The following is a 12,382-nucleotide window of genomic DNA, read 5'->3' on the forward strand; positions in this document are numbered from 1 at the left end:
CGTGTTTCTGAGTAAGGAGTCCTTCCTATCACGCTGTTTGCCCACTGATGCCTGCCTGACTCATCTGTATGCCCAGTGCCCAGCACATGGCTTCGGACTCACAATGAATACTCAGTCAACGTCTGCCAAGTGCTGGGTGGACCAGAGAAGTTAAATGCTGTAGAGCTAAATAGTCTTCGATGATTTTCATCATTACAAGCTGTTATCAGATCTCCTCATAAACCGATTAATTCTATTACAACCTCTTGGGCTTAAAGAACCTTTTAAAACAACAGAAGCCAACAGCTTACTAGTCTCATTTTCCTCTGTCCTGGTTTTTTGATTCCAAGTTACACACACACACACGTTATGTAGGTACCTATGTACCTTGGAATCAAATAGTAAACTTGGAAATGATATTAACGGGCAATTCTTATGGGATTTGGCTTCTTACTTAGAACATTACCCACAAGAGGCTGCTTGAGGAGCATCACTTGTTACCTTTTCCCCATACCAGGATGTTGCCACTTGAATCTCCCGTGATGGTGTCACCGTTTTCAGAAAAAGTCACACAGAGGACGAACTTTGGCTTTTCCTGCTTCTGCAGAATGTTATAAAAGAATATATATATATATGTAAAATCAAGACATCCTTCTGTTTTTAAGAACATCGAGAATCATGGGCAGCCCGAGCTGGATGGTGTCAGCTGTGGCTACCACACTGTGCGCCTTTCCTTCTCACCCACCGTTAAGCAAATTACGCCCTGAGATTATCTGGTCTAAAGTATCTGGTACTTACACGGCTGCAGGCAGTTAGAGCAGGGGAGGCTGTTGGAATGGCTAAGGGGCGGTGTGGCCATGACTACAGCCCGGCACCGGGATAAAGCAGTCCTCCAGCTCAGCCTCTGGGCCCGCAGGGCATCAGGTGCCATGTTGGTGCTCTCATGAGGCCTCAGATGCTGGGCTAAATGGCACCAAGGTTGCCCATCACCCTCAGCAGGCTTGCACTGCAGCCTCCTGGGCACCTTCTTCATTGCTGTTTACAGTCAGCAGACCACAGTGAGGGCCATGGCCCTCTGGCACCCTGGCACTTCTCCCTGTGTTGGTCCTTCCTTACCAGCATCACCAATGTTATCCATGAGGGGCTCCCCAACTCTGTCAGGGATCTCCGGGAATAGTCTTTATCATGACACCCCCACTTTGGCCAATTAAATTCTAAGGCTATGATGCCTCAGAGCTTCCTTAGATGCCAGGGGATCACAAGCACCACTGGTGAAAAATAAAATGAGAGATGCAATTTCACCTCACCTCAAACAATCCTTGCTTCTTAATAAGGGAGCTTCCTTCTAGCGTCCAGAAGTAGAGGTGGGACTTTCCACAGGTCACGATTATATTGGTGTCAGTGGGGTGGAAATCCGCGGCAAATACAGCTTCGTTCGAACACTTTGCACAAAACAGGAGAATCAGATGTCTCAGATCTCTTGAGACACTTAAGGAAATAAATAAACTCTGAACCACAAATAAGTAACTCATCAGGGTGAGCACCAGGCCTCTTGATACTTTGCCCCTCGAATTCATCTTCTCTAGTCACTAAACTTGCGTTTGTGTGCGCCGACACCTCTCCCTGTCTGTTTCCCCCAGAGCCCTGCGGACAGGACCACAGAGTCTGTGGCATGGAGCAGGCACACAGCCATGCTCTGGCTGAAGGAGAGGCTGGGACTTAAGAACTGCAAGTCTCATCCTCATCGAGTGATGGGAAGGGCCCCAGAGCCTGGATTTTATTCAGCTCCACCACTCCTGGCCCACTTTGGCTGCCCTGTTTGCCTGGTTCTGATCCCCAGGACTCTGCTGGTAGCTTGGTGGCCGAGCCTGGAGTCCAGAAGGGGAGGTGGGTCTTTGGCTATCACTTTACCACCCTCATCCTGTTATCGGTTTTCATGACTGGCACCCTGTTCCCATGAATCTGACCCTGACTGCTCCTTCTGCTTGATAATTCAGTTACAGATTCCTAAACCTAGACAATAACTTGCTCTGATTACTTCCAACCTAATAACACAGCAAGAACAGAAATACTTGAGCAAAACATAGAAGGCACAGCTATAGCATAAAAACAGGTATGCTCATGCCTTGTTCGAATACCGTCTGCATCCCACACACACAAGAAAGAAGGCTACGTAAGCCAGGTAATCCACTGGGGCTCTTAATGTCAGGTAGCTCAGGTGACTCAATGGTAGTCCTATGGTTAGGTCAGTAAGGTGATCAAAGGCTAATGGATGCCAGGGTAAGAAATCTGATGTCATTTCTACAAAAATAGACCCAATCATGGTTTTAATAGGAGGAAAGCATGAGAGAGCTTAAGGAAACTTCACTGACATATTGGGACGTTCAATGGGCCCCCCTGCAGGAAAAGCCCCACTGGGAGGACCAAGATCTCGCTCCCCGTTCCTGAGTCTACTCAGCTCTGGACAAGCTTCCCTGATCCCCGGATCCCTGCCTGGCCCTCCACCTGGGCAGTGGGCACATCTCACTTGTCACCACCCTGCCAGTACTTCCTTAACACGTGCGTGAAAAGGGGACCTCGGTATTTGTGGATGATGCAAAGAACAATAGCAAGTAAGTGAGGGAGAAAGTGACCACTGGAGTGATGGAGCGAATTAAAAGGGTGGTGGCTGTAAAGGGAGGTGGACGCGAAACCCTTACAGACGCTGTGAAGAGAAGCAGGAAGCCCGCCAGGCCTTGGGAATAAGGGGAGGGGGCGGGGCCCGAGGGCTTCTCGAGAAGGGGTCCCGCTGGGGGCTGCGGCAGGGACAGAGCCCACGGCTCAGGGGAGACGGCTCCACGTGGGAAATGGACGAGGCGGCCCCGCAGCAGGCGTGCTCACAGACCTTGACGTCCGCCAGCCTCTCTTCCTTCTGCCAGTCCCACACGGACAGCACGTGGTCGTTGGAGTCGTCCACTGCACAGAGGTTGCTGCCTCCATTCTAGGAAAAAAGGAGGTATTCACAGGAAGACTACATTCGAGAATAAACCAGACTGAGCGTGATTAAAAAGGAACATAATTTTAATTTTTAATCACGAGTCTGCTACATCTTTATTAAAGTGTATTTACCCATCACTGTTGAGATCTGCTTAGGACTTGGGCAGATGGTGGGGACAGGGGAATGTGGGGGTTAACAGGCACAGGAGCAGGAGGGAGAGGTCTGGGGCGGACTTCAGTACTGCTTCCGTTAGACCTAGCCTTCCAGGGGCTGCAGAGCTCTTGCACTGGAGGAGACAGGTGTCTGCAGCTCCGGGGCACAGGGCGTGGGGCTGGTTATCGTGAGGTTGTACGAGGGGACAGGTTCTGGGGGTGAGGTGCAAGGCATACTGATGTGAACACGTATGTGCTTCTAACTAGCTGAACTAGTGCTTCAAAGGGCGGTTCATCCTGAGGAAGCCTGGGGACCATGAGGCCCCTCCAGCCCCTGCTTATGGCCAGGCAGTGGGTGGGGATGGCACAGACAGGCAGGGGAAATTCAAGGCCAGGGGAGGCAAGACTGCTCTGTAAGCCTGAGAGAGTGCGGCCACAGGGCCTCTTCTCATCACCATGGAAATGTCTGACTGGGAGCGTGTGGGACCAGGCATGTGCTCCCTCTGACTGAAGGGGCCTGGCAAGCGGGAGGTTTCAGAGTTCAGATCTGGACACACATCTGGGCAGGTATGGACGTGTTAACCTCTCCCTCTTTAACCTTGAGCTGAGCCTCTCCTCCCTGTGTGGACTAAGCTGCAAGACCCACACGGTCCACACTTACAGATTTTGAGAACGCAATACAGGTGACGGCTCGGTCGAAAAACCCGATTCCGATGACATGCAGCGTGTTCAGCGTCACGGAATCCCAGATGCGCACATGTGGGGGTAACTGCTGCTTCGGAAGAAAATGCTGGGTCACTCATCGTGCGGGGTCTGCAAATTTACCTTTGTATTGACGCTACTTCTGCTTTGTCAAAAGCCTTTTTTTTAAAATGCTATTTCCCCCCAGTTCTTTGTTTTATCCTTTTATTTTGTAAGGCTTTATTTCAAATCAGTTTGATATTTACATGAAAATATTAAAGTTTTTTTTTTTTTTTTTTTGGCTACACCACACGGCCTGAGGGATCTTAGTTCCCTGACCAGGGATTGAACCCATGCTCCCTGCACTGAAGTGCAGTCTTAACCATGGGGCCACCAAGTAAGTCCCAAAAGTGTTTTTTTTTTTTCTTTTTAATGCACTTAAGACTCTGTGTTTTTACAATAAATAAAATATTCCCAATATCTCACAATAAACTGTGGAAAATCCTGAAAGAGATGGGTATACCAGACTACCTGACCTGCCTCTTCAGAAATCTATATGCAGGTCAGAAAGCAACAGTTAGAACTGGACATGGAACAACAGACTGGTTCCAAATAGGAAAAGGAGTACATCAAGGCTGTGTATTGTCACCCTGCTTATTTAACTTATATGCAGAGTACATCATGAGAAACGCTGGGCTGGAAGAAGCACAAGCAGGAATCAAGATTGCGGGGAGAAATATCAATAACCTCAGATATGCAGATGACCCCACCCTTATGGCAGAAAGTGAAGAGGAACTAAAGAGCCTCTTGATGAAAGTGAAAGAGGAGAGTGAAAAAGTTGGCTTAAAGCTCAACATTCAGAAAACTAACATCATGGCATCTGGTCCCATCACTTCATGGCTAATAGATGGGGAAACAGTGGAAACAGTGTCAGACTTTATTTTTTTGGGCTCCAAAATCACTGCAGATGGTGATTGCAGTCATGAAATAAAAAGATGCTTACTCCTTGGAAGGAAAGTTATGACCAACCTAGACAGCACATTAAAAAGCAGACATTACTTTGTCAACAAAGGTCTGTCTAGTCAAGACTAGATGGTTTGTTTAGTCTAACCAACAAGACTAGATGGTTTTTCTAGTAGTCATGTATGGATGTGAGAGTTGGACTGTGAGGAAAGCTGAGTGCTGAAGAATTGATGCTTTTGAACTGTGGTGTTGGAGAAGACTCTTGAGAGTCCCTTGGACTGCAAGGAGATCCAACCAGTCCATCCTAAAGGAAATCAGTCCTGGGTGTTCATTGGAAGGACTGATGTTGAAGCTGAAACCAATATTTTGGCCACCTGATGCGAAGAGCTGACTCATTTGAAAAGACCCTGATGTTGGGAAAGATTGAAGGCAGGAGGAGAAGGGGATGAGAGGATGAGATGGCTGGATGGCATCACCTACTCAATGGACATGAGTTTGGGTAAACTCCAGGAGCTGGTGATAGACAGAGAGGCCTGGCATGCAGAGATTCATGGGGTCACAAAGAGTCGGACACGACTGAGCGACTGAACTGAACTGAACTGAATATCTTCCGGAGGTCATGGCTCCTGTGGCCAATTTAGCTGTAGGGGAGGTCTACCAAGTTTTAGGGGCTTCTCTGGTGGCTCAGATGGTAAAGAATCTGCCTGCAATGCAGGAGACCCGGGTTTGATCCCTGGGTTGGGAAGATCCCCTGGAGAAGGGAATGGCAACCCACTCCAGTATTCTTGCCTGGAGAATTCCATGGACAGAGGAGGCTGGCAGGCTACAGTCCATGGGGCCGCAGAGTCAGACACAAATGAGCAACTAATACCAAGTTTCAAACTTTGAACAGTCAATTCTTGATAACTGTCCCACAGGAGCTGATATTCCCATTTGTATATCTAAAGCATCTAAGTTTTAAAACTGAAACATGACAAAGAAAATGGAGTCTCATGTAAGGGTTATTCTTTTAAAGTTTGTATTGCCACTAAGGGGTAAGCATGTTTAAATTCATCATCATGACTACCACCAGTGGTATTAAGAACTTCACATCCTTGGGCCCCAGGAAATTGATAATACACAAATACAAACTTAGAATGATTATGATTAGTTCAAAACTTTGTCAGCTGTGCTAATTTTTCTCTTCCTTGATAGAAGAAAACATCACAGAACCACCAGCATATTTATCAAGAAAAGGGCTAGCTTTGTACACAATGGACGGGGGAACTGGGTTCTAGTCTGGATTTGTCTCTAAGTAGCTAGATGTTCGCAGACAGTCACTTGGCCTCTCTGGACTCCTCCCACTTGAAAATGGAAAGGAACAGCTCAGCTATTCAGAGGGCTCTAAGGTTCTGATTCCATTTCAAGGCCAGAAACTGAAATACACAGTTCATCCACTAGAGGGAGGAACAAATGATTTACTAGTGATCTCGAATAACTTTTAAAGGTCATTTAACATTAAAAAAAAAAAAAAAGAAGACTCTGTTCCCTGTGTGCTTACAGAAGAGCAGTCTGATTTCCATTGTTCCTATTACCTCCTTTCAAGTGTAGGATTTTAATGGAAAATATTTAAAATTTGATGTTATTAAAATACTTTCTGAAAAATGGTAGCACTCAGGATAAAAATGGAAATACTTAACGTAATTAGTTTCAGATTATACATTGTGCATTGATAGACTATACAAAAGTAGACATCAGAAAAGTTACTAGATGTTTTGGATAAAACAACAATGGCCACAGATTGTGGTAAATAAGTGGAAGCCAGTTTTGAATTGCTGTGTTTGCCAAATTCGACTAGCTCCTTCTCTGATTCCTTAAAATACAAACTGAAGTCTTTGCTTACAAAATTTTGTAAAAATCCTTCCAGCAGCCCTTGCGGATGACACATAGACACACACTCCATGGATTAAAGTCATGATAAAAAGGGACTCATTCACTGAACAGGCAAATGCCCCATAGTCAAATGATTATTTCTCATGATTTTAACTCAACATGTTAATGTTTATCATGTGAGTAAATAATATTGGAAGAATTAATGACTTCTTAGGCAAGAGCAATGCTATTTAAAAATTAGCTGAAATTAACGTGAGCTCAAGGGTTTTTTTTTTAAGGTCAGTGTAAGAATTTTCATTTGCAATAAAAATTCAAATTAAAGGATTAAATTCAAATTTGAGCTTCCCAGGTGGTGGTGCTAGTGGTACAGAGCCCACCTGCCAGTGCAGGAGATGTGAGAGACGCGGGCTCGATCTCTGGGTCGGGAAGATCTCCTGGAGGAGGGAATGGCCACCCACTCCAGGATTCTTGCCTGGAGAATCACAGGGATAGAGGATCCTGGTGGGCTCCAGTTCATGGGGTCGCACAGAGTTGGACACGACGGAAGCAGCTGAGCATGCACGCTCACAGACATTATATCCAACAGCTTACTCATCAGCAAAATATTGTCAAAAAAATCATTTGCGTTACCAGTTCATTACAAAAACATGAAAAGATCACTCACTTTTCCATCCTTGGACGTGCCTGCGACTTGTCCTGTGGCTATTGTGACCCTATCGGGGTGAACTGCAAGGCTAAAAAGAGATCTTCATAAAACATCTGTTCTTAGGTAAGTCCAAACTCAAGTTTTCATAGTTTCATTTACCTATATTAATAATGTGTCTATGTTGATTAAACGTTTAATCAACTTTAATTTAAACAAAGAAACTTTAAACAAAGAAACTTTAATTTAAACAAAGAAAACAGAAAACATCTACTCTTTTAAAGGTAAGCTTCACTTTTCCCTTGATCAAATACACTCTGGTCAAAAATTTAAATGTGAGAAATATACAGTGTCCAACTTCTTACACACTCTTGATAAATTCTCTGGGTTTCCAAAGACCTCAGACAATTGGTACATATTTCATTTCATCTTCATTTCTTTATCTATAGGGAATTACCAAACTCAAGGGAAAAGCATCCCCTGATTGGGAAATACCACTTCGATCTCAGAACTGCTTAATTAGTGTACAGTCTTTATTAAGAAGTCATTTTGAGTCCATCAAACAGCAAAGACATCATCTTTTTTTCAACAGGATTTTTATAACTGATCAGGGACTTAGGACAAATAGAAATAACATAAACCCATCTATGTATCCACCCATCTTTCCAAGATATATAAAATCATTACCAAAGGTATAAATGAATTATAGGAATAGCAGACCCAGCCAGAAACAAGAGGCAAAACATTTTTATTAAAAACTGCACACCCAAATTAGAAGCCATTAGCACGAGAAGACCTCCAGATAGGGGTCTGTTGGAGCTATCTGTTTACGTAACACGGTTGTTTAAGACAATGTGTCATGAGAAGAGAAAACCAAAGAATGGGTCTTAGAGCACCAGGGAGCCAGAAGACAGCCCAGAGCACAAACAAGAGCTGTTCTCAAAGACCCCATTGTCTCAGCTCCCTCTGCTTCTCTGTAGTTCTATCCATCACGGAACCCTTTCTGCCAATGCCCTTTGCACAGGCATCACAGGCATCGGTTTTGAGGACTCACCACTTCACGTCGTCATTGTGGCCCGCGTAATGCCTCTGAAGCTGCTCCTCCACGTTGTATAGCACGACCACTGATGCGATGAAATAGACGGTCTCGCCCGTCGGGAGCAAGTACAGGTTATTACGGCAGTCTCGACCCCTGTACCCGTAGCTTCGTGCGCGTCAAGATAAAACTTGCCTTCTTTTAGGAGCTAACAAAACATCAGCTTTCTTCAGCTGGCACAGGCACTAAATTTCTATGTGACTGTTACCATCAATTTCACTAATTTAAAGAAGACTAAATTTGAAATACTCCGTGCCAAATATTCAATACATCAGACCCTCCTCAATAGGCAGGCAATAAAGTTGCAAAAGGTAATTGATGTAGTGGAAATTGCTGATATTTTTTTTTAACAATACAAAGGTGTGGGTTTTTTTGAAAGTATGTATTATAATGACCTGGTAGCTCAGCTGGTAAAGAATCCGCCTGCAATAAGGGAGACCCCGGTTCGATTTCTGGGCTGGGAAGATCTGCTGGAGAAGGGATAGGCCACCCACTCCAGTAATCTTGGGCTTCCCTGGTGGCTCAGATAGTAAAGAATCCACCAGCAATGCGGGAGACCTGGGTTCCATTCAGCTTGATGAAACATGGTGATTTGCTGTTCTACTGCTAACAGGAACTGGATCAGACGCTTGTGTAATAACTAGAAGTGAACTCTTCGATTTGGCCCATCAGTCACAGATCCAGGAAATCAGTGGCCAGGGCCTACACTGCTTTGTTGAGCTGCTGAAAGCTTATGTGGATGCGTTTCCCTCACATCTAGGCTGGGTTTAAATTTTTCCCAAGCTGGTCTCCTGAAAGGCCAGTGACCATAACATTTTGTTAGAGGTACTATCCTGACTCTAGAATCAAAGTCACCTGAAGGGTGACTTGACACTAACTTCCCGAGAATGCTGGGATACTCTGCTCATTTTTTTTTCTCTTTCCTTTCTGCTGCCTCTTTTGCATACCGTTTATTCTAGTTACCCCACTACTTGCTGAGATCTGCTGAACCATGACCACAGTCTAGAATGCGTCCACTTGCTGTCTTGAATCTAACTTTTAAAGCCAAGGGCTTGCTTCTGGGACTGGAATTGAAAGGCAGAACAGGGCCACTGAGTCTTGTCATCTTTGAACTCTCCACGTTATCGTCATCCTGAGACACACACCTGCTACAGGGGACCTGAAACTGCCGTCACGCTGGTGCTGAAGGAGAGTGGCTCAGCCGGGTTCTAGAATCATGGCTGGAAGATTACTTGAATCCTACTATAGTCAGTGGCGTTTGTAGATTGTTTGGAAAACAAAACACATCTGACAGCGTCGTGTGCGCGCAGGCGTGCTCAGTTGCGTCCGACTCTTTGCAACCACGTGGACTGTAGCCCACCAGGCTCCTCTGCCTGTGGAATTTTCCAGGCAACAATACTGGAGAGGGTTGCCATTTCCTACTCCAGTGGGTCATCCTGACCCAGAGATCAAACCCAAGTCTCTGGCGTCTCCTGCACTGGCAGGTAGATTCTTTACCACTCAGTTCAGTTCAGTTCAGTCGCTCAGTTGTGTCCGACTCTTTGAGACCCCATGAATCGCAGCACGCCAGGCCCCCCTGTCCATCACCAACTCCCAGAGTTTACCCAAACTCACGTCCATCGAGTCAGTGATGCCATCCAGCCATCTCATTCTCTGTAGTTCCCTCCTCCTCCTGCCCCCAATCCCTCCCAGCATCAGGGTCTTTTCAAATGAGTCAACTCTTCGCATGAGGTGGCCAAAGTACTGGAGTTTCAGCTTCAGCATCGGTCCTTCCAATGAATATTCAGGACTGATTTCCTTTAGGCTGGACTGACTGGATCTCCTTGCAGTCCAAGGGACTCTCAAGAGTCTTCTCCAACACCACAGTTCAAAAGCATCAATTCTTCGGCGCTCAGCTTTCTTCACAGTCCAACTCTCACAGCCATATATGACCACTGGAAAAACCATAGCCTTGACTAGACGGACCTTTGTTGGCAAAGTAATGTCTCTGCTTTTGAATATGCTATCCAGGTTGGTCATAACTTTCCTTCCAAGGAGTAAGCGTCTTTTAATTTCATGGCTGCAATCACCATCTGCAGTGATTTTGGAGCCCAGAAAAATAAAGTCTGACACTGTTTCCACTGTTTCCCCATCTATTTCCCATGAAGTGATGGACCAGATGCCATGATGTTAGTTTTCTGAATGTTGAGCTTTAAGCCAACTTTTTCACTCTCCTCTTTCACTTTCATCAAGAGGCTTTTGAGTTCTTCTTCACTTTCTGCCATTAAGGGTGGTGTCATCTGCATATCTGAGGTTACTGATATTTCTCCCAGCATCCTTGATTCCTGCTTGTGCTTCTTCCAGCCCAGCGTTTCTCATGATGTACTCTGCATAGAAGTAAAGCAGGGTGACAATATACAGCCTTGACGTACTCCTTTTCCTATTTGGAACCAGTCTGTTGTTCCATGTCCAGTTCTAACTGTTGCTTCCTGACCTGCATACAGGTTTCTCAAGAGGCAAGTCAGATGATCTGGTATTCCCATCTCTTGAAGAATTTTCCACAGTTTATTGTGATCCACACAGTCAAAGGCTTTGGCATAGTCAATAAAGCAGAAATAGGTGTTTTTCTGGAACTCTCTTGCTTTTTTGATGATCCAGCAGATGTTGGCAATTTGATCTCTGGTTCCTCTGCCTTTTCTAAAAACCAGCTTGAACATCTGGAAGTTCACGGTTCACGTATTGCTGAAGCCTGGCTTGGAGAATTTTGAGCATTACTTTACTAGCATGTGAGATGAGTGCAATTGTGCGGTAGTTTGAGCATTCTTTGGCATTGCCTTTCTTTGGGATTGGAATGAAAACTGACCTTTTCCCGTCCTCTGGCCACTGCTGAGTTTTCCAAATTTGCTGGCATATTGAGTGCAGCACTTTCACAGCATCATCTTTCAGGATTTGGAATAGCTCAACTGGAATTCCATCACCTCCACTAGCTTTGTTTGTAGTGATGCTTTCTAAGGCCCACTTGACTTCACATTCCAGGATGTCTGGCTCTAGGTGAGTGATCACACCATCGTGATTATCTGGGTCGTGAAGATCTTTTTTGTACAGTTCTTCTGTGTATTCTTGCCACCTCTTCTTAATATCTTCTGCTTCTGTTAGGTCCATACCATTTCAGTCCTTTATTGAGCCCATCTTTGCATGAAATGTTCCCTTGGTATCTCTAATTTTCTTGATGAGATCTCTAGTCTTTCCCTGTCTGTTGTTTTCCTCTATTTCTTTGCATTGATTGCTGAGGAAGGCTTTCTTATGTCTTCTTGCTATTCTTTGGAACTCTGCATTCAGATGCTTATATCTTTCCTTTTCTCCTTTGCTTCTCGCTTCTCTTCTTTTCACAGCTATTTGTAAGGCCTCTTCAGATAGCCATTTTGCTTTTTTGCATTTCTTTTCCATGGGGATGGTCTTTACCACTAGCACCACCTGGAAAACCCTCTGACTATGTTAAGTGGCTATAATGTTTCAAATATTAAGCAGTATGAGGTTATAAATCCTATTCTAAGAGAAAAAAAGTTGAGTTTTGACATTCCTTATATTTTAAAGTATTTAAAAAGAAAATTTGCAGATACTGGTGAATGACTTTCATGTCTAAGTTATAAACCAATTATGAGTTTACTGCTTATTGTAAATGGGCACCTATGTATTTCACTTAAAACATTTTTTTTTACATTATAAAAAATACGTGTGAAAGGTGTGAACAGTATGCATGCATATATGAAGTCACCTGGCTGTCTAGTGGTTAGCTCTCTGGGCTCTCGCTGCCATGGAAAGTGAAAGTGTTAGTCGCTCACGTGTGTCTGACTGCGACCCCATGGACTGCAGCCTGCCAGGCTCCTCTGTCCATGGAATGCTCTGGCAAAGAATATTGGAGTGAGTTGCCATTCCCTTCTCCAGGGGATCTTCCTGACTCAGGGATGGAACCCAGGTCTTCTGCATTGCCGGCAGATTCTTTACCATCTGACCCACCAGGGAGGCTCATGTATCTATAT

The 12,382-nt window shown here is 44.9% G+C and overlaps 1 protein-coding gene across 10 annotated transcripts in view; it reads right to left on the reverse strand.

The window, feature by feature from the left end:
- The window catches only part of EML1 (EMAP like 1), a 196,809-nt gene that overhangs the window by 20,477 nt on the left and 163,950 nt on the right, over positions 1-12,382 (reverse strand). For 6 of the 10 annotated variants that reach the window (XM_044933192.2, XM_044933196.2, XM_044933191.2 and 3 more), the window contains 6 exons: positions 8,322-8,471; positions 7,289-7,358; positions 3,770-3,883; positions 2,864-2,959; positions 1,287-1,421; positions 481-580 (listed from right to left, as the gene is read on the reverse strand). In XM_044933192.2, coding sequence (XP_044789127.1) covers positions 481-580; positions 1,287-1,421; positions 2,864-2,959; positions 3,770-3,883; positions 7,289-7,358; positions 8,322-8,471 — 665 coding nt within the window. The remainder of the gene's footprint in view (positions 1-480; positions 581-1,286; positions 1,422-2,863; positions 2,960-3,769; positions 3,884-7,288; positions 7,359-8,321; positions 8,472-12,382) is intronic. The other 4 variants (XM_044933190.2, XM_044933195.2, XM_044933194.2 and 1 more) reach the window with 1 other exon arrangement.

The sequence above is a fragment of the Bubalus bubalis genome, chromosome 20 (assembly GCF_019923935.1).
Source record: "Bubalus bubalis isolate 160015118507 breed Murrah chromosome 20, NDDB_SH_1, whole genome shotgun sequence".
Classification (NCBI taxonomy): domain Eukaryota; kingdom Metazoa; phylum Chordata; class Mammalia; order Artiodactyla; family Bovidae; genus Bubalus; species Bubalus bubalis.